At 42.0% G+C, this 20933-nt stretch overlaps 2 protein-coding genes across 4 annotated transcripts in view; one reads left to right on the top strand and one right to left on the bottom strand.

Moving 5' to 3' along the window:
* LOC146377474 (uncharacterized) overlaps positions 1 to 18188 on the top strand; it is a 26580-nt gene extending 8392 nt beyond the window's left edge. For both annotated transcript variants that reach the window (XM_084942746.1, XM_084942748.1), the window contains exons 8-11: positions 12529 to 12667; positions 15972 to 16054; positions 16201 to 16297; positions 16406 to 18188. In XM_084942746.1, the coding sequence (XP_084798872.1) occupies positions 12529 to 12667; positions 15972 to 16054; positions 16201 to 16297; positions 16406 to 16573 (487 nt within the window). In that variant the 3' untranslated portion in view covers positions 16574 to 18188. The remainder of the gene's footprint in view (positions 1 to 12528; positions 12668 to 15971; positions 16055 to 16200; positions 16298 to 16405) is intronic.
* Positions 17232 to 20933, bottom strand: part of zfpm2a (zinc finger protein, FOG family member 2a) — a 121878-nt gene continuing 118176 nt past the window's right edge. For both annotated transcript variants that reach the window (XM_084942744.1, XM_084942745.1), the window contains exon 8: positions 17232 to 20933. In XM_084942744.1, the coding sequence (XP_084798870.1) occupies positions 18379 to 20933 (2555 nt within the window). In that variant the 3' untranslated portion in view covers positions 17232 to 18378.

Below are 20933 nucleotides of genomic sequence, written 5' to 3'. Positions count from 1 at the left end.
GAGATTTTCTTTAGACGTTGGCTGCTTTTTCACTCACTCACAGTCCAAGTCAGAGTCAAATATTAAATATATTTAAAAAATGTTTTTTTGTTTGTTAAGCTACTTCAGACGGACCAACGGGTCATTCAAGCATAATTGAATGGTTCTAACTAAAGGAGTGAACCAGCGTGGTGTGTCCACATAATAGACAACACAGAACCCAACAGCCTATATACCAGCAGCTTGTTGTAAAACGCATCATTTTTTTGCATTTCGAACATTTTTGAACAACATTAAGATTGTCTGTTTGCAATCAGTGGTTCCCAAAGAACTATTCGCTGAAAACTCAGCTTATCTTGCCGTGGTGTGCAGTGTGTCCTTAAAATAATGAGGAAACTGGACAAGTGGAGGACAAAAGAAATGTCAGGCCTGAAAACCTATCTGCACAACCTAAAAGTTGTGTACTTAAGAAATAGAAGAAAATCCAGCAAAGACGTGACACAGACCTTGAGATATTCATCTGGATCTTCAGTTGATCGTTCTATTGTTTATTGAAGCTTCATCAGAAATGGTCTCAGTGGCTGTCAGGAAGCCATTCTTAAGGAAGTGAAACAAGGAAAAAAGGCCTCATTACTAAAGAACTGGACTGAAAGTCAGTAAGAAAAAGTCTGATAGAGCGATGAAAAGATTTGACAGTTGCCAAAATTGAATTATGAGTGTAAAAAGTACATTCAGATTTTGATCCACCATGCAGTACCATCTGGAAAGCGTGTGATTGATTTTTCAGTGTTACAATGACCCCAAACTTTATGTCAATGCAATAAAAGCATATCTGGACAGAAAAACACACAATTGCTACCAAACACTATCAGTCAGTGCGGCAGAGTCAGTGTGAAGGAGTGTGGCATCATCTTGATTTAGAAGGCATCCGCCGTCCAAATGAGAGCATCGAATAGTCGCCTGGAGAAATCTTGAAGACTTCTCATAGAAATTATAATTATTTCTTTTTTCTTAAGCTGCCAATTGTCGGACTTTTAGATCCTTACATTTTTGGTTGGCACTTGATAAATACCCCTGCTTTTTGGATTGTATTTAGCAGTGGATCTAGATGATGAGCACCGTCCTGTCCAGGTGAATGCCAGGACCCAAAGTTTCCCAGCAGAGCGTTGAGCTGTGTGAGGTGATCAGTGTTATTCACTTCACCTGGTTTAGATGTGGATGATTGTTGTACACTGAAGCTTGATTAAAGAAGTCCGTGATTTTATACGAGTACTGTGGTAGATTTGCTTTGGTATAAATCGTTTCCACCATAAATTTATACTTTAGACATGCTTTCATTAACATAACTGAATAGAAATGAGCTTTATAAAAATAACATTTTTTTATTTATTTATCTTTTTCACCAGAGTTGATTAGTTAAATCTTAATTAAATTCTGGCCTTATTAAAAATCAAACTCGCTTGTAATTTTTCACAGTTATCCAAAAGTAATTCTAGATTTATGCCCCAATAAAATTAATTTGTATCGTACAAAAATAATAATTTTGAGGGACTACATTGGTTTAGCATAAAATAAACTAGCCTGATACTGAGCTTTGGAGAACCACAAGTTACCATTAAAGGTTTTAAATTGGCAAATAAACACGTTTATCACATCTTCGTTTCCTGTGCAAAAATTCTGCTCGTATATCTTTGTACAGCTATAATTAATAAAGAATGCAAGGAGAGGCAAATCAGAAAAGATGCAGACGTAAAGGACTGCATATGGCATAAGAATGTAAATAACAGGATGGTAAAATCAGTGGTGAAAGGAAGGTTATTTAGTTGTTCTTAAGAAATGTTGCAACCACAGCTCTGTCTGCCAGAGCCTGTATAAGGATGAGTGAAGGCAGATAAGAAATGGATCCCTGAAAATGGCCTAATTTGTACGGGACTCAAAGTGGAGCAGCACCATTTATCAGGGGTATGTGTTCAATTATCCTCTGATTAATAGGCATTAATTTCACTGGGTACATGACACGGCAGCAACGATCCAATTACTCTATGGCTGATTTCATTTATATATTGCTTCTGCAAAGACTTACATTTAGTCAGTTTAAAAAAACAGCTCCATCATCTGTGCTTTGATTTCCATGGATGACTAAGTAGGAATGAGGGAAACTGCACGAAGACCCAAAGCATGTTCAGCACCAGTCTGCTCACGCCAGCGTCACCACACCACTGACATTCTTGCGTTACTTCATCATTTTCCTTGTTTTACCTTGTTTGTTTCACAAACTTGCATGTCTTCTCCGTCTTCGATGTAGATTTATTAGCTGTATGAAGTCTTACATTATTTGGTGGACAAGATAAGTAATGCAGGAGGGAGCAGGATTGCACCTGAGCAGGATTGTGGGGAGACCGTATCAGCTTTGCTCTGGGACTGGAGGATTTACACATCAAAGACCAGCTCATTAACAGAGGCTCTCTCCCAAAATTAGTTCTGTTACATCCTACAAAATGAATCAGCACCATCTCCTGAGAATGCCGTGTGTGTGTTCGTGCGCGTGTAGGCGTTTGCTTTTGCACACTTGTTGTAAAGGGTCAGCTTTCTTACTTGGGATGTTGGGCTGCAGACATCGCAGCATGTGTCGCATTTGCTTGCGAGCATAGATAATACCGCCTGATGAAAAATCAAGCAGAGGGTCTATCATTGAGATTAGGAGAAGCCTCGGCGTACGTCTGGACAAATTGCATTCGGCACAAAAGCCGTCCACGGGTCGGGGTCACTCGGCACCGTCCGTTTTTGTTTCACCAGTGTGAGCAGAGAATCATTTTCATCTTTCCACTTGAAAAAGGAGCCTTATTTCTTTAATTTAAACCAAACTCTCAGTATCTGTTTGTGTGAGCATGTTAATAGAAAGGAGTGTGAAATGCATTTCTGAGGCTTTGGTCTTGCTTTATCTAGACTTTGAATATAAAGCCTGTTTTTCGTAGACTGAAAAAATCAGATAATCTTTTATTTTCTATTTAATCCATAACAGCAGCATTACATGACTGATTGGTCTGAATACTGAACGTTTACTGACTGTGATGTGATCCCATGTAGTGATCTCCATGACATAATCATGCCCATTTTTAATACAGTGCTGTGTCAGGCCATTAAGATCATGGGCACTCAGTATTCATTTATCAGCCTTGAGATTTCTCCAGATTTTCTGAATCTTTTGATGATATTATATCCTGTCAATGAAGCGATATTCAAAGAAAACCGTTCTGAAATTGTTCCACAATTTTAGAGATATGCTTTTTTGCAGTTAATGAAACTGACCTCTCTAAGATGTTCTTTTGGTACCCAGTCATGTGACTGACATGTTGCCAATTAAAGTAATTAGTTGCGAGATGTTTTCTTTTAGTACAACTTACTTTTCCAGCCATTTGTTGCTGCCGTCCTAATTTTTTTCAGATGCGTTACTTATCTCTATATTTATTCCAATCCTCTCTGTATATACCAAATCCCTGTAATCCTACCTCGATATCAACTACTGGTATATTTATAGGTAAATAATACGTTAAGCATTTTCAGATAGCACAGCACTTAATTCTTGCAGCTTATTTTGAAGGCTACAAATATTCAGATGAGCAATTTTTAAACTTTTCTTTTAAAGATGTCTACTAGCTTATAGTTTAATTCCACTGGCATCCTGATTTTAATATTATTACATTAAGATGAACCACCAAAGTTTCTCTTACAAAGAGCCAATCGTAGCTGCTTACAGCATAACTGCCCTTTGCTCCAGCGTCGAGTTCAAGTTCAAACTTCCTGTAGCCATTTCAACAACGCGGTTTATAAGAATTTGTCCTTCATGTGCTCACACACACCACAAGACACATCCAACAAAACACAACAAGGCAGGTAAAAGTTCAAATCTTTTCTTTCTCAGTCATTCATAAAAAGTCCTCATTTATGTACACAGTAGTGTGTTCCCATTTTTTTCACGATGAGTTCCTGATCCTTGATCTACAGGAATTCACTATGATGCTTCGAGCTCTTATCTAAGTCTCTTAACTTTCCCCAGTCTATGACTTTGTTCAGTTTGAACTTGATTGGCGTCCGTTTTTAGCCTGGTGATTCGTAGTTCACGCACCCTTGAATCCTCTGAGCAATCTCAGGTTATTCCATCAGTCACGTCGTTCCTTTTCCTTCGGTTTTTTCAGCTTAATCCAAACACTCGACTAGGAAATTGGTTTGAATAGAGGAGACATATTTTACCTGTTTATCCCCAATAAGCTTTTTATCCAACGTATGGGTTGCTCTTATTTCATCAATGTCACCATGAGAGACTTTTAGACAGTCACTCAAGTTCTTTTGTTTCATGAATCAAGTATTGTACCTGTAAAGAATCTAAACGGTGATTCTTCTCTTTTTAACTCCTCATATATTTTTTTGCTGAGCAAGCATTCCTTTGAGAAAGACCGAATGTACAAACTCTGCCTCGGTTACAGTCCTCTCGTTCGTCCATGTTGTCTGTTTTTTCTCATTTCCTCTCTTTCTCTCGCTCTGTAATGATGGGTGAAAACTGTGCTGACAGTCAGACTGCCCTGACTCTCTAGATGGCCATTTAATGATCAGAGACAGATAACAGCAGAGTTGGTGTTAAGTACCAAAACAATTACACTAACAATGCTGCATTTAAAGCAAGAGTTCTGCTGTGGTTTTACACACTCCTGTCTTCTGCAGCCAGGCGTGCACACGTGTGATATAAAACTAATTTAAGCCATTGGGAATATATTTGCTCAGAGAGCAGAAACAGAGGGGAGTGGTCTTGTCTAATGGGATGGTCCTTTTAATGAATGCTGATTGACTGACAGACGCTCCGTTTTAATGTACTATTACTGTGTTTAGTGTAACTCAGTCCTCAGAGGAGCACTGCTTGAACACCTCTTTATCCCTTTCCTCTCAATCTCAGGTCTTTTAAGTGTTTCTAATTATTAGGTGTGCTTTTAGTTTTTGGTGTTTGAATCTATTATCATGTTTATAACAGAAGAATTCCATCTGAGACCGTCCCAACAAGTTTATGTGCGCGTGCTGTATAAATCCAGCATGTTTTCAGTGCATTCTGTTGCTGTAAATTAGAATACATGATGCATGTAAAGAGGAAGATGAAGGAGGTTGTTCTGTAGAGTGTCTCAGTGTGGGCCTGACAGCTGTGGCAGCGGGCCTGGATCTAACCCTGAGTGAGTTAGGAGTCCCAAAGTGAAAATGACACTTTGTGCACCATTCATCATCCCGCTGCTCATTAATATTCTCCACAAAGCACGGACACAGACAGACTCCGAGTCATGATAACACAAACATTTATGCATGCACGTACTCTATATTTGCACATCACACGCTGCTGGCCACACAGCGTGCCGCGTTGTGCAGCAGTTAGACACGTTTCGCGGCTCACCTGGAGCCTGCTCTGTATGACGGGCAGCGTATGACTGTCGTTTTGATTGACGACCCTTCGGCCACTCACAGCTGCTGCTGGCGTGATTTATAAGCCAGACAGGTTCAGTCCAAGTGTTTCCATCCGTCCACCCTGCACTTCGTTAGTGGATAAATTTACAGGCGTAACAGAATTTTCTCTCCTCCCCCCTACTTCTGTATGGTCCCTTCCCTTATTGTGATATTTAAATCTTCCGATTATACTCAGATTGCTACAGCAGTAATTTAATACTTTAAGTGGCGTTATGTAATCTCTGAGCTCTCTTGCTCCCTGTCTCCTTTATCTTTCGTTGGTAAACAGCAGCAGCAGTGACGACATACCCACTTGCCCCCTCAGAGCCCATTCGCTTTCAGCGTCAGTTTGCGTTCAATAACTCACTGGAGAACAGCCCTGCTCTAAAACCTCCTCGGGGATCCTCTGCTGAGATTGGCAGCAACCACCCAGCCCCGGGCTGCAGTATGGTGGGAGCAAGGGAAGGGAGTAGAGACTATATTTAATATGAGGAAATATGTCTTGTGGTATGTTTTGTGACATGATAATAAGGCTAGTCAAGTTACACAACACAGTTTCTTCACATATACAGCATGGGTTCTCATCCATTGCTTCATAAGTGTGTCATTCATTATGAATCACACTGTGGTTCTGAAATGGCTCCCACTGTGGCAAGAGCTTCCTGCTGTCTTTCCCTGACTCAGCTGTTCACTGAATCCCCGATGAGTCAGGAATGCCAGTTAATTGTAATTAGAACCACTGTAAGCGTAACTATTGCTGTTATGCTGTGCTAATGAAACAGGGCTGTCCCGGCCCCTGTGTATTTACCCCAGTGTAACCTACAGTATTTATGCAGGGAGGAGCAGGCAGGGAACTGACCGTGGTGCAACACTGGCACCTTGTGGCTGTGCTCAGTATTACATGTCGGTGTTTAACTTTTCCTTTTAATTTAGACAATTATTCCAAGTTATTATGCTCTTATTTCCTGTTTGGAAGGATTCTTAACACTTAAGAAAATGTTTTGCTTGCGAGGTTTCAAAGTGCGTCTCGTACAAATGATGGGTTGGTAATCAAGTGAGATGAACTGGCTTCCAGAGCTGGAAGGAAATCATGGATGTTGAGGACTGATTGAAGACTGTTTTTATTATTGTTATATGTTATTCATTAGAAAAGGTGAAACTTTCAAAATGAAAAGTAGGATGTCACAGAACCTGGCAACCATCTTGGTTATGCCCCTGGGCACTTATTTGTATAGTTATTGAATCCAGTATTTAAATGAACGTTTTGAATTTTAGAGCTTAATGGCACTGGAAATAAACAACAATAACAACAAGGCTGCATGTATAGAATCACTAGTCAAATCTGATTTGGGGGGAAAAAAATCAAGATATAAAAAATATTAAAAAAAAACTCTACAAGTTGTTCTGAAAACAGAGTATGGACAGAATCAGCATCTCATGCTCAGTTTTCCATTATGGATGCAGTAAGACAAGAATAACAGTAAGTGCTCTGACCTACACCTTTAAAACAATAATGAGTAAAAATATCTGCCAGCACATCGTTGAAAGTGTCGTGAATCTCTGCTGTTTGCCTGCATGCTCAGATTTTTCCCTGCTCCGTTGTTAATTGTCTCTTTGGGCTCAAAGAGCTCTCCCATACATTAGTGTTCGCTGAGTGCTGTCTCTCCCGCTCTAATGTCTCTGGAAAAACACACATTTAAGTGGAGTTAAGGGACTTTAATGTGAAATTGGTTAGCAACAGAAAATCTAGCTGGAATTCTTTTACTTTGTCAGTGAACGTCTGCCGATCCTTATGTTGTGTTTCCTACCTTCCTAAAGCTAGTGTACTCCCTTTTAACGTGTAGTATGTCCAGAGAGTATTCACAGCACTTCGCTTGTTTAACATTTAGTCATGTTACAGCCTTATTCCAACATGGATCTAATTTTCTTTTCACTTTAAAATTCTGCACACGAGACCTCGTAACACAAACTGGAAAGGTTTGGTTGAAGTTCTTGCAAATGTTTTCAAAATATAAAACAGTACATCAGTATCAATAACCTTTGTTCAGTACTTTGTTGCAGCACCTTTGGCTGCAATTACAGCCTCAGGTCTTTCTAAATATGATGCTACGAGCTCTGCTCACCTATTTTTATTTATTTTTTGGCAGTTTCTCTCATTCTTCTTTGCAGACTCTCTCATCAGCTTGGATGGGGGAGTGTCAGTGCACAACCATTTTGAGATCTCTCCAGAGATCTTCAATCAGGTTCAAGTCTGGGCTCTGGCTGGGCCACTGAAGGACATTCACAGAGAGGTCACTTCTTTGTTATGTTGGCTGCATGTTTAGGGTTGGTGTCCTGTTACAACCTTTGCCCCAGTCTGAGATCCAGAGCACTCTGGAGCAGGTTATCATCAAGGTTGTCTTTGTACATCATCTTTCCCTCAACCCTGACTAGCTCCATGATGCTGCCACCATCACACTTTACTGTAAGGATGATGTTGGCCAGATGTTAAGCAGTGCCTGGTTTCCACAAGACATGACGCTCGTCATTCAGGTCAAAGTGTTCAATTTGTGTTTAATCACACCAGAGAATTTTGTCATGGCATGGTGTGTGAATATTTATGTGCATGTCATATTTCTATTTTAAATTGTTAATACATTTCAAGCAAACTTTTTTCTCATTATGGGGCATTGTGTGTAGAATTTCCAGTGAAAAATTATTTAAATCTATTATGGAAAAAGGTTGAACTAGTGAAGCAGTGTAAGTACTGTCCAGGTTTGCTGTAAAAGATGATAAAACATTATAAGAATCAAACATAAAACCCGAATGTTGAATGTTAAAGGTAGAAATGTCCAGGTGTGATTCATTTCTATGTATTGAAGTATGTTGGAAACAGTTTAAATGTGAGTAGTGCTGCACAACACAAGGAGCATGTCTGTTTTATAAAGGTCGGGTTAAAATGTAAAGGTTACCTCACTTGTTTTTTTAATGTGTCGCAAATACAACGTAAGAAGTGGCAAAATGTCACTGTGCTGAGGTCTTACTTTTTTCTGTCCTTGAAGGAGTAGCACTTCCTGTACTGGCTCGTTTTTCATCAAATGTTAGATTTTCTATATTATTTCCATGTTTTAGTAAATTTTTTGGATGCATACAAAATATATACAAAAGGACAGTTTATTCAGGCTGGGCTGATTAATCTACACTGAAAGAGTCAGAGATAAAGGCCCCATCACGTCCACGTTTATACGCCTGCCTTTTTCTAATGGTCTCTACCATTTTTTTTTTTTCTTAAGAAATCTTCCTTCGGCGTAATAGTTAGTTGAGCCCTCTGTAATAGTCCGTGTTTAAATGTTCTGTGCTCATTGTAATAGTTGGCAGAAGCTCGTGTAATAGTTCGTGTTTTGTGTGTGAGCAGGCTCTCAGGTAACAGAGGCCCTGCATATGAAATGAGATGGTAATGAGGAGGAGGAGGGGAGCCTTATCACTATTGGGCCAAATTCCGACAGTGAATTGCGCAGTTGTAACAAAAGTAACAGAGCGTCCATTCAGCCTGCACTAATCCAGATGGGAAAGTCAAACAGCAGAAAGTCCATGGCACAAACTCATTTCATCACTTTATTAATTTAGATATTGCCTCCTCGCTCCTGTGGGGAGAAGGAAAAAAAAAAAAAAAGAGCCCCTCTGAAATGACCAACATCGGTGAGGCGTTTTGCTCTACATGGTTCCCCCACTTCGTCTCCTCCCGTTATCTGTTTAATTCATCCCGCCAATCTTGGCTGTCTTTACCCACTAAATTTCCCTTTGACACGCATGCCTTGCTTCGCATAATCCTCACTCGGGGGCAGAATTAAAAATGGAAAAAAGAGGAGGGAATAGGACAGGTGGCTGGAGAATCCTTGAAATAATGTTCAATGCCAGACCCAGCAATGATTTGACCAGATTCGAATTGGAAGGCTGATAGGGAGATTTTTTTTTCACCCCACCCCTCCTTTATTTTTGGAACCAAGGGGCAAGAAAAGGGTGACAGGTGGAAAATGTGCAGAGAATGAGAAGTCCCTTAAGAGCCAGGTCGAAGAGTCAGTTCTAAATTGTGGTGCCAGAATGACTTCAGGGGAAAACTGTGGAAAGGAAGATGAAAATGTCAAAATGTCACTCTCCGGAGGTCTGATTTGAAAAGTTTTCTCTGTCTACTGAAGACTGAGAATTAGAGCAGTAGTTTCTTTTCTCCCTCTGTCTGTATCCATTATTGACCCGAAGGGCGCGTTTCTTCCACCGTGAATATGGCAGATGTGTTATCTTTACACAGCTGCTGGTGGCAGCTGATCGTGCTTTCTCTGCTGTTATTTATCAGCTTTGTCTGACCAATCAGCGGTGATGTGCTTTGCTGGAGCAGAGCTCGATATGCCAAGCTACAGTTCTTTGGGTACCGCATATCAACAACAGGTCAGATGGGTTCGTTTACACATGAAAGGTGCATGTTTGTGTTGGTGATATGATGTGAGCAGGATAATGGAAGGGAAACCTACATGTTGTGAAGTGCAGTTTCTTTGAAGCAATGCTGCCTTGTGCTGTTGTTATAATTCAAGTATTGGTAAGTTTGTGGAAAAGAGCTGATGACATTTTTGATTTATCTGAGGTATGTATTAAATGACAAGAGTCTAAAGCCATTCTAGTGGCTTTGTTAGGTTGTGTAAGAGTGTGTGTGTATGTAGGGGGGTAACACTACACGATGTTTGGAACTTTAGGTCAGGGGTTCGACTTCCAGCTGTCACAGGCCAAGAGGCAATGTACACCCTGGGCAGGTAACCCGTCTGTCACAGGGCTAACACAGAGAGACAGTCAACCATTCACACTCACATTCACACCTGCGGCCACCAATTAAGCCACTAACTGCTTGTCTTTGGACTGTGGGAGGACGCTAGAGCACGTGGAGAGAACCCATGCAAACACAAGGAGACACAGAATGACTCCACCCAGCTGGTGGATTAGAACCTTCTTGCTTTACATGCACACTGAAATGATGACTTCATCACCTTGATGCTCCAAAGTCTTTCTAAGTGCAGAATCGGACCGTGAGCAGTCACAGACCCTCAACTTCGAAGCAAGTGTTTCAGATGCAGCAAGACAGCAAATTCATTGGATGTGATGACAGTAATTTTCTTGCTACAGCCTTCAGTGTACTGCAGCATAAAGAAAACGACCCTTCTCCTTAAATATTTGTATAATAATACTCAGTAGACATTTTCCTGATCAGATTATGGTCTCTCTTGCTAGTTTAAACTCTTAGTAAATACAAGATGATGTTAATTTTATACAGGTAAAGCAGGGTTATACTTTACGGCCCTGCTATCTTGTGATTTACAAGTTGTTGCTGTATTGTAGTGACTTCTTCTTCTTGTTGTTTTTTTCATATCTGATCCTGGTTTACAAGCCAAAATTGCAATAGCCAAAGGACTCAAAGAATCCAATTGGTCACCCTGCAGTGGCTGGGAAGCATATAACCACACATTAAGTGCTGGCCAAATTGTAGTTCTTTTGTAGCCATAGGGAGCTAAATTCACACGCATTTGACCTAATGAATGAGATTTGTGTATTTTCTGCCAATCTAAGAATGCCTTTTTTCAGTGATTGGTCTACTTTGCTCCAGCCTATTTTGAGGATGAGCCACAGAAACCAGAAAACACATGAAATATATGATGGTCATACATTCTTGAATACCTGGATTTGCCCTTTTGTTTGTTTTTTTTATTCTTTGTTTTAATAATTTAATATTTTGCAGCTGAAAAATTAACAATTTCTGTTTTTTTTTTTAAATCCCCAAACCAATTATTCCATTTGTAAAATGATCAATACTTAAGTGTTTAACCGCCCCTTAGTTGGGTGTAACGCAGGGGCTGAAAATGTATAGAACCTGTTCACAGTTGTTTCAGATGTTGGAACAGATAGGGCTATAACAGTGCTGAAATCTGATCCAGATCAGACTGAAACAGGTAGGAGTGTCTCTCCGTGCAGGGGTACAGATCTGCACTGTGTGTGCTCTATGTAGGGGCAGGGTGCGGGGCACGGCAATAGCGGCAGCAGTGGCGAGTGGCACTATTGATTGGGCTCTGCAGGCTGAAACCAGTCAATTCAGAGCACCAGTGAGCCGAAACCGATTGGGGCTCCTGAGTTACAAAATCCTGCAGCTCTACTTCTCTCACCTGCTAAAAAAGAAAAAAAGAAAAACAGTATTTCTCATTCCCCAGGCAAATGTTTTCAAAGACAAATTTTAAGATTTATGGTTGAAAAAGACTTGAGGAAAAGCAAATAGTATGTGTGACATCGCTGGAGTTGTTACGTGTGGCCTTTCTCAATCATGGCACCATTCAGAGCCTTAGCGTGCTGTTTTGCGGTTTAAGACCATCTCAGTCATTTACAGCTGTGAACATTAGGTCTCTGAGGATGACCGCTCATTTAAAGTGTGACTGTTGTAATATGAAACGGGTCGTGATCAGATGATCAGGGATGTAAAATGTCCTCATTTCAGTTCGATCTGTGAGCTAAACAGGTTTTTAAGCAAAGATTGCTCCGTCAGATTTAAATTGTTAATTACATTTATTCACAAACATGATTCACAAACAGTTTTCTTATCTTACCTGTGTTATAGTTCAGAGCATGTAGTTTATAGTTTGTTTTGTTGACAGAGTGCCTTAACTGCAACTGTAAGAACTTTTGAATCATTTTTCGTTTTTCTCTTTTGTCCTTTTCCCGGAAGAAAAAACACAGAACAAAGAAAAAAAGCGAACTTAGACAGAACACAACAGAATTTCAAATCGTACATATCTCTTTAACATTGTTTCTAACATGAGAAAGCGGTTGCTTTATGTGATAATCTGCGATGAACTGACATTACTGCAACAAGCTAGCTAACTAATGTCATGTAGCATTTAGCAAATACGCGAGCTAAATATTCCTAATTGGATATTAAATCTGGGTTCATGAGGAGGACAGAAACATGACACTACTGTAACGGTTACTGTCGTGCTGTTACCACAGGACTTTAAAAAGCCGTAGCTGTTCTCCTGCTCAAGGTCTTGTCATTTTTTTCAGGTATGGTAAGGTGGTGCCTTCATTCCAAGCCAAGCAGTTTTCAGCGGCCACGGGGCTGAGCCGCATGCTGATCATACTGGGGGCCATTGAACCGACTGTGAAAGGCGAGAATGTCTCAGAAGAGGTCATTCAGCGACAGGTCAGGCTGACACACTATACAGTGTACATGCGTCTACAGTGAAGCACGTCCTCAACATTAAAACACTGAAATGTTGCTTTAATGTTGCGTGAATGTGACACAGCGAGTCCGGTGTGACTTTAAAGGGATTTGGGAGTTTGAAACTAATCTTCAGGGTACAGAGGTACTATCATAACATGCCATCTTTGTAGGCTGAATACACCCCCCCCCCTCCTTTTTCATCTATAGCGCGTGTTCTTTTAACTGAATTAAAATCAGCAGTAAAAATTGATATCTTTCAGGCATTCAAATCTTTTCCCTCTCACTTTTTCCCGTGCAGCCACAGGATGGCGCTAATGCGAGAACAATCGCGTCTCCTCCTCAGCAGAGATGCGAGTGGGTGATGATAGCAGGAGCGTTTGTCTTCATAATGTCAGAGACTGTGAATTTGGCATGATATGACACGAGACATTTTAAATAAACCAAAATTGAACCCGTCTCCTGGAGCTGACACGATGCGTGATGCCCTGCATCTCGTGATGCCTGCTATATTGTAAAACCTGGCCTTTTGACAGGTCATACGGTGAGTGAGGAAGACGCTGTTAATAAAAGCTACAAGCGTCTTTTGCTGTGTATTGCAGATGAGTTTTTTTCCCCCTATAGAGGAGGGAGGAGGGGTTATTTTGCATTTGTCCATACTCAGATTTGTCTGTGAATCACACATACAGCTGTGGCACTTCTGCCTGTCATGAAGTCCTGTAGTCATTTCCACATCCTATTGAAAAACATCAGAGGCTCGGCGGTAGTAATGGATTTCGATGATGAACAACAACAAGCCAGTATCTTTAAAAGCACGGAGAAATGCTCTGTACACACTGATGCCTGTATTAGCAGAAAAACAAAGGCCGTGACAGTCATGTCAGGGACATTAGAGACAGACTATTAGAGAGAAGTTAATTCCTGCTTCCTTTTTTTTTTTAACCCTTTAATCAACTTTGAGTGACATTTTTCTAACATCTGCTCACTCGTCTCCTTCAGTTGTCTGTGCGATGCAGTGACGTATGCTAGGGGATGAATGAGAACAGTTTGTTAAGACGCCTTGTTCTCTGCTGCCAGCCACCCACGATTTGATGGCAGCAGTGATGAGGGACCTATTTCAGCTTTTCAAGTGTTACAGTTGTTGCCAAGGAGATAAGGACATCATTGTGCTTGAATTCTCCAAGGACAGAAAAAGGTTTTTTAGACAGGCTAGTGAAGGTTATAATGTACACACAGAGACTCACACACACATACACACCGGACTCAATATAGCATGCATTCCATTTCTCAAGGGCATGTACATGTAACCGCTGCTTAATTGAACTGGACCCGAATTGTTTGCCGCAGTGATGAAAGCACCAAAGGGTGTCTGGTTTCATTGCGTGCAGGTGACGGATGAAGTTAAAGGCGAGTTCTGCTCAATTTTGCAAATTCCCGTGAATTCTGAAGCACGGTGAACTTTTTTCAGCCCGAGAACAAGAGACAGATTTCAGAAGTGTTATCAGTTTGTTCCTGCTCTGAGCTGCTCTGCTGAATGAGATGGACACTGCCTTCACTGCATTCAGATCGGCTTACTATAGAAAACGTTATCACTACTTTTCCCATCTTTTACAAATTATTCTGCTAATATAATTTTTCTGTGGCGGAAAGAAAGAAGTTGGGGGCGTTTTTGTTCTCACTGAAAGACATTGCATTGTGCATGGAGCTGTTTGTCCAGGGATCTTGGGTTTTTAGACAAACATAAAAGGTTTGTATGAGTTGATATGGGATTAGAGGCATGTGAAGACAGGTAAAAAAGGTGACTGTGGAATAAGGTTATTCACATGCCCCCAAAATTGACTTGTTAATTCTTTAATTGGGATTGCTCAATTACCCATCAGCGGGTATGGGCACCTGCACAGTTAGTTTTTTTTACTTTTACTGTGCAAAAATTATTCTAAAGACTCTTTAGAATTTTTTTTCCATCATGCAACTCCAATCAATCCCATCATATTCATCAACTAGCACCACAAAGACCCCAAACATTGATTCAGAAAGAACACAGGAAGAAGAGGGAGTCCTGCAACTGATGTGAAAAATTATGTGAAAGGCAAAACACAGGCAGGAAGTTTGGTTTAGTTTTTATCTGTAAAGTGCACTTTGTATGAAGTGAAGTGTACAGTATTTTTACAAACATTAGTGACATGAGTTCTCGAAAGGATATTTACTTTTAGCGTCTAATAATTTGCACAGAACTTTTTATGTATAAATCATTTTTTTAATGCGATTCATCACAACAAACTAGGTCTTTTAATCTCACGTTTCTTCATTTAAGTTCTGTCCGATTCATAGATTCACCCTCTATAGGAGCTTTCAGCAGTGGTATTTAACCACACAAGCCACACATTGCTGCACATCAGTGAGCCTCGGTTGATTGAGACCATGCTGCCGGTTTCACAGGTTGTCCTTCTTTGGGCAACTTTTGGCAGGTAAACTGGAACAACATGGCGACAATTGCAGACGTTATCACCCAGTTTCTTTGCCATCACAAGTTGGCCAATGTCAGAGTTGATCAGATACTTGTGCTGCCCATTTTTATTGCGTGCCTGAGAAGAAATCAACGGTCTGTTCAGATCTGTGTTTGGCTGGAGTAACTAAATGCTTTCAGTCTCAAACGGGGAGAGAATGTTTCACCTGTGCAGTTTTGATGAGGTTAACAAGGATACGGTGGATGTTTGCACGCATCTACCTGAATGGTTAGTTTAGTTTTTGTTAAATAGTGACCGTCAGCGACCGTGTTTTTTGTTTGTGTTCTCTTTTGTACGGTGGCCCTGAGAGGTCAAACGCTCCAACTTAAGAAAACACCAGCAAAGAGAAAAATGCTGCAAAAGCTCACAAAACAACTGAAGTTTTTGGGGAGACGACAACGTGACGAAAGTGCAGAACCGAAAAGTTAACAGTAAACAGCGAAGATGTATCTACAATATGTTAGGAAAACGTGATTTTAAAACTCCCATTGCCCTTTTCTCCCTCACAACATCGATGAACTCTCTGAACTTTTAAGCGTGCCTCAGTGCAATCCTTCGCTTTATTCCTTCTCCGTTTTTTTTCCCATTTCCACTGTGTGTGTGTGTGCGTGTGTGTGTGTTTTATGTGCTTTGGCAGCGTTTTTCTATTTGTTGGTATTTTTTTAAGTTAGAGTCCATTTGACCTCTCAGGGCTGCCGTACATTTCTGATAACTGTGGAAATTCTTTGTTTTTGTTAGCCTGTATTGATCTTTCATGGGGTTTTTTCCTGTTCCTACAGAAATACCTACAAAGTAACCCTGCGCACCAAAGTGCTGCTGTCGATGAGCATTACTTTCTGAATGAAAGTGCAGCTCAAGTAAGGTATGGCAAAGATATGTGGACGCTCCCCCCCCCCCCCCCCCAGATTTTTCTGGATGGTTTTGCACATTTGCATGTGGAATTCAAAGTGAACTTCAAAAATATTAAACAAAATGATTATTCTGTTTTTTTCTTTTTTTCTTTCAAAGGGACATAACAAAGTTTAAGCCCCTCTCCAGCAGGACATCAGTGAGCGTGCTCACGGGGGACTCCTTTGACATGCAAATGCCAGAACACCTAAACCGAGTGAGTGCCTTTACTGTAACTGCACAACTTCATGCTGCATCATTAGGTCTGGTACAGTGACTGAACAATGCTCTAATAACATGGTAAATCATATTCCCCATGCACCAGATGGTAGCGAAGCTTCAAAAGAGGTTTCTGGAGGAATCCTACCCGTCGGCCAATCACATTCACATAAAAGGAGCAGACCGGCGAATGATCTACAAGAAGCCATCTGCCATCAGCCAGCACCTGAGGAAGCTAGTCAACCAACGACAAGCCAAGCAGCAGAGCGAGTGACCCGTGTCCAAAATGTAACTACACCCCAGACATGAATGGAGTAATAAGACAATCAAGTTACTTTTTAAAAAAAAAAAAAAAACAACAACATTTCTTTGCAGCAATCTGTAACGATTGTCTACACGTCTGCTAAGGTTCATCAAGCAGTCAATTTCAGAACACACTTTTTTGCAGAGCTCTGCTTCATTGGAAGCTTTTTAATTGAAGATAACTGGAGGGTATTCAATGTGATGAAGTATTTCCTGTCTTAGATTCATCTTATCTTTCAAGTTGTTATTTCAGGCTCTTCACCTGATTGGCCAGTACCAAAAAAATTAATACATTATTCCTTATCAATGCAAAGGCCACACACATGTCACCGCTCAACCGGATACCTTTTTTTTTTTTTTTTTATCTCACTTGGTTCTGTCTTAATATTCTGCCATGTTATAGCCACAAGGGAAGATACATGGAGTCCTCTTGCGCTGCTGCATCACTTCATTTTGTTATTCGCATATAGCTGACCTCCTGTTTTTTGGACTTTTTTTTTTTTAAAACTGCAAATCTTTTTCAAAAATAAATCTTTATATATATATAAGTGTTTGATTGTTTGTATAACACTGCAGTGATCTTATTTTCTGGTATAGATTCATGTGAAAGAAACACCAGAAAGCACTGGTTTATCCTGAGGATTTAAGTTTAATTATGACACCACATCAAAATAAAAATTTCCAACAGATCTGGAATTTAATTCCATCCATATACATGCATAGCAACAACGTTTTAAGAAACATTTTCTCCCATAATCAGGACATTGGAATGATCATTTTACATCAGTATCCCCCACTGACCTCCCAACCCATCTTGTTCGTCAGCAATAAACTTAATTCTTGTACAACTTGCTTTTTTTTTTTTTTTTTTCTCTTTTTGTTTTTAAATTCCCAATGGGGTTACAAATAATTATATGCACAGTCCCCATTTCGTAATACTGCTTTCAGTAATGTTCCCTCATTTACAAAGTATTGCATTGAGAGCAAAATTTGAAAAAGGGAGACCAAAGTGTATCATCAAACAGAAATACGAGTACTATACAAGAATGCTGCCATCCTCATGAAAACATCCACATCTGAGTTGAAGAAAAGAGACAGGGACAAACAGCCACATATGTATGCAAAGCCATGTGTATATGCCAAAATGTGAGATGCAGGGTTGTGCCAGGTGATCACCCCCACCCACCCCCCCAAAACGGCGGCTTTTTAAGGCTAACAAGTCATTAGTAGCAAACTGCAAGTGACATTTTGGCCATATACAGAAACTGGTACAGCAAATAAGAATACACAAGTGCCTCAGTAGCTATTTTTGTGTCTAAAATGCATCTCATTTTTGTATTGTCTATTGTTTCATTGAGCCTACATTACAGTGTAAACAATATGTGTGCTACACAAGAATGACTATACAATAACATTACAAACAACTCTGATATAAATTTCATTTTGAATTTAAATTAAGACCACTACTCCTATTAATACTGATTGTAAAATAAATTAATGTGAAAGTGGCACCAATATTATTCTTGATCCATTTTTCTTTGTCTTTTTCTTTTCTTTTCTTTTTTTTTTTTTAAACCAATGGTTTTGCATTTGTAAGTCTTAAAACGATGAAAGAAGAAGCTTCTCTTGATTGTCCACAAGCAGCGGTTAGCACTGCATGATGCACTATTCCAGACACAACAGTGTACCAAAAAAAAAAGAAAGGAGGAAAAGTCAGTAAGGGGGGGAAGGTGTCGGGGGAAGGAGCGAGGGGGAGGATGAAGAACGTGTCTTCTCTTATTTTACATGCTCGGCAGCATGTGACGAACAGTAAAACTTCTTATGGGTAATAAAGTTTGACAGGTTGTTGAACTGGATGTCACAGAGGCGGCAGTACTTGCCGCTTCCGGAGCCGTTCACGCCCTTATTGGCTGTGGGCGCCGCCTCCTCGTTTGGGGACTTGGAGGAAGGCGACATGTTCTCGTTGGAGTCGGTCTGATTTTCGGTGGCCCACGTCGGTGAGGGATTGGGGGGCTGGCTGTCTGGCTGGGGCTGGTTCTCTTGCTGCGGCGGTGCTGTGCCTGAACGCTCCTCGGACTTGTGCCCCCCGTTGACAATGACCATGCCTCGGTTTTTGGGCAGGAGGGGAAGAGGTTCCTTGCCAGGGTGAGGGCAGCCGTTAGCAGCAGGCTGTGTGGCCTGCTCTCTGGTTGTTCCTGTCTCTCCTCCTCCAGCACCTCCTCCCCCATTAACACTTTGCTCCTGTTCACCGGCCTCTCCCTGCACCGCTGGCCCCCCGTAGTCAGTTGGTTTTATCCCAAAATATGGCGATATTTGCTCAGGACCTTTGACCTTCTTTATTGCTCCAGGATAGAGGCAGTGGGGCAGAAACATACTCTTGCTGTCCTCTTTTGATGGGATGAGCTGGGGTTCAGCGAAAGGCTTGAGACCCGGCACGGGCCCCAGGTGTGGAGGAAACATGCCTCCATTCTGCACCATCACCTTCCCGTTGCCATTCTTCTCACATTTGCCTGGGTTCTTATCGTAGACTTCATCCGGGTTACCGCTGCTTTCACTCTTCACATCTGGGAACATGGTCGTCTCCAGGCCGCCGCTCTCATTGTGCTGTTGTTGCTGTTGTGGCTGCTGCTGCTGTGCGGCAGTGGCGGCAGCCGTTGCGGCGGCCGTTGCGGGGCAAAAGTTCTGTTTGTGCGCCAGGTAGTTCTCCACTTTGTTAAAACTTATCTTGCACACTGCGCATTCGTGATAGTCCAAAAGTCTTTTGGGAGAGCTACATGACTTGTCGGATACCGGCGAGCATTTTTTGCTAAGGTCAATGGGAGCGTCCAGCTCCTGTGGCTCCACGATGTTGCATTTGGGAGCCAGAACGGGTTTGGTGACAGTCAGAGAGGCCTCCAGGTGTTTAGGTACCATACCTGGGAACATATCACAGCGGGGATGGAAGCGGTCTGAAAGGCTCTCTACAGCTTCCTGGGATGTGCAAGGGTTCATGGGAGGAACCCCAAGGAAACCTGGCTGACCCATAGGGGGCCTCTGGTGGTCCTGATCAGGGAGACACATCTCATACATCTTCCTGCGCTTACGGCTCCTCATGGTTCTCTGCATGGAGGGCACCTTGTTGGTGGGCATGCGTTTCATGGGGGGATCATGACGAGTGGCGCAGTAGTACTGCTTGTGGACCATGTAGGTCTCGTGACGACTGAACGTGATATTACAGGCGTCGCAAGTCGTCTTGGTCGGATCGTTGTCACTTTCCACCAAACCTGTGCTGGGGCTCTTCCCCTCCATCTGCTTGTCATTCAGCCTCTCCTCAGCCCCAGTTGGCGTGGAGACCTTCTTCACCTGTCCTGCTAGATCCTTATCGGGGCCTTTAGCCCCAGCGTTGATCATGTCCAACACGCTGGAGTTCAGGCAAGCTGACTGCATGAGGTGGCTGTCAGCCTCCGACGGGTGGCAGCCAGCCAACATGCTAACAGAACTGTGACCGCTGTTGGGGCTGACCGCCTCGGGGACCTTATCCGAGAGGGCAGAGAAGTCGGGGGACTTGGCCATGTGCTGCCAGCGGCTGTTACAGTAGTGCTTTTTGTGGACCAAATAGTTGTCCAGGTTACTGAAGGTGATATTGCATTCAAAACAGGTGGCCCCTTTGGGCATAAGAGGACTGTAGATGACAGGGGGGTAGCTGTTCCCTCCGTGGCGCAGCCTCCGGTGAACTAGCTCTGACATTTTAGCCAGAATCTCAGAAGCCTGCGGGACTACTGAAATGTCTTGGGAGAACGCAAACTGAGACAAGAAGGGGCCCATGGGAAATGTAGGCATGTTATGCTGCACAGGGGAGGAGGCCAGTCGGGGGCTGGAGGGCTCAGACTTGATCCTAGTGTAAGAAAAACTGGCTTTGCTGCCTGGGTGGGCCTCTCCCTTCTGAACAGACAGCATGGGCTTCTTCTCAGCCTTGTCAGCTTCCCCGTCTGTGCTGGTCTCCTTGTTGAGGGTCCCTTTGGGACTTCCGAGCAGAGCGTCCTTCCTGTTGGCCAGCTCAGTGCGGGCCTGCTGCTGCTGCTGCTGCTGGAGGCTTTCCTCCGGCCCCCTGGGGGAGTGCTCTGTGCCGTTACCTTCCCTGTGAAGTTTGCTGCCGTGCCCATGTAAGTCCTGATGCTGTAAGAGTTCCCTGTGGCTCTGGAAGCTGATATGGCAGTGATTGCATCTGAAGGCCGCCTGTGACAGGTGAGACATGATGTGATGCTGGAATGTAATAAGAGAATCTGCCGTGTAGTTACAGATTGTGCATTTCAAGCTGGTGCCAGGAGGGAGGCTCTCTTCCATTTTGACAC

The sequence above is a fragment of the Perissodus microlepis genome, chromosome 11 (genome assembly GCF_051167445.1).
Source record: "Perissodus microlepis isolate ML-2025 ecotype Zambia chromosome 11, ASM5116744v1, whole genome shotgun sequence".
Taxonomy (NCBI): Eukaryota; Metazoa; Chordata; class Actinopteri; order Cichliformes; family Cichlidae; genus Perissodus; species Perissodus microlepis.
The sequence above is the reverse complement of the archived record's forward strand: the minus strand, read 5'-3'. Positions and strand labels throughout refer to the sequence as shown.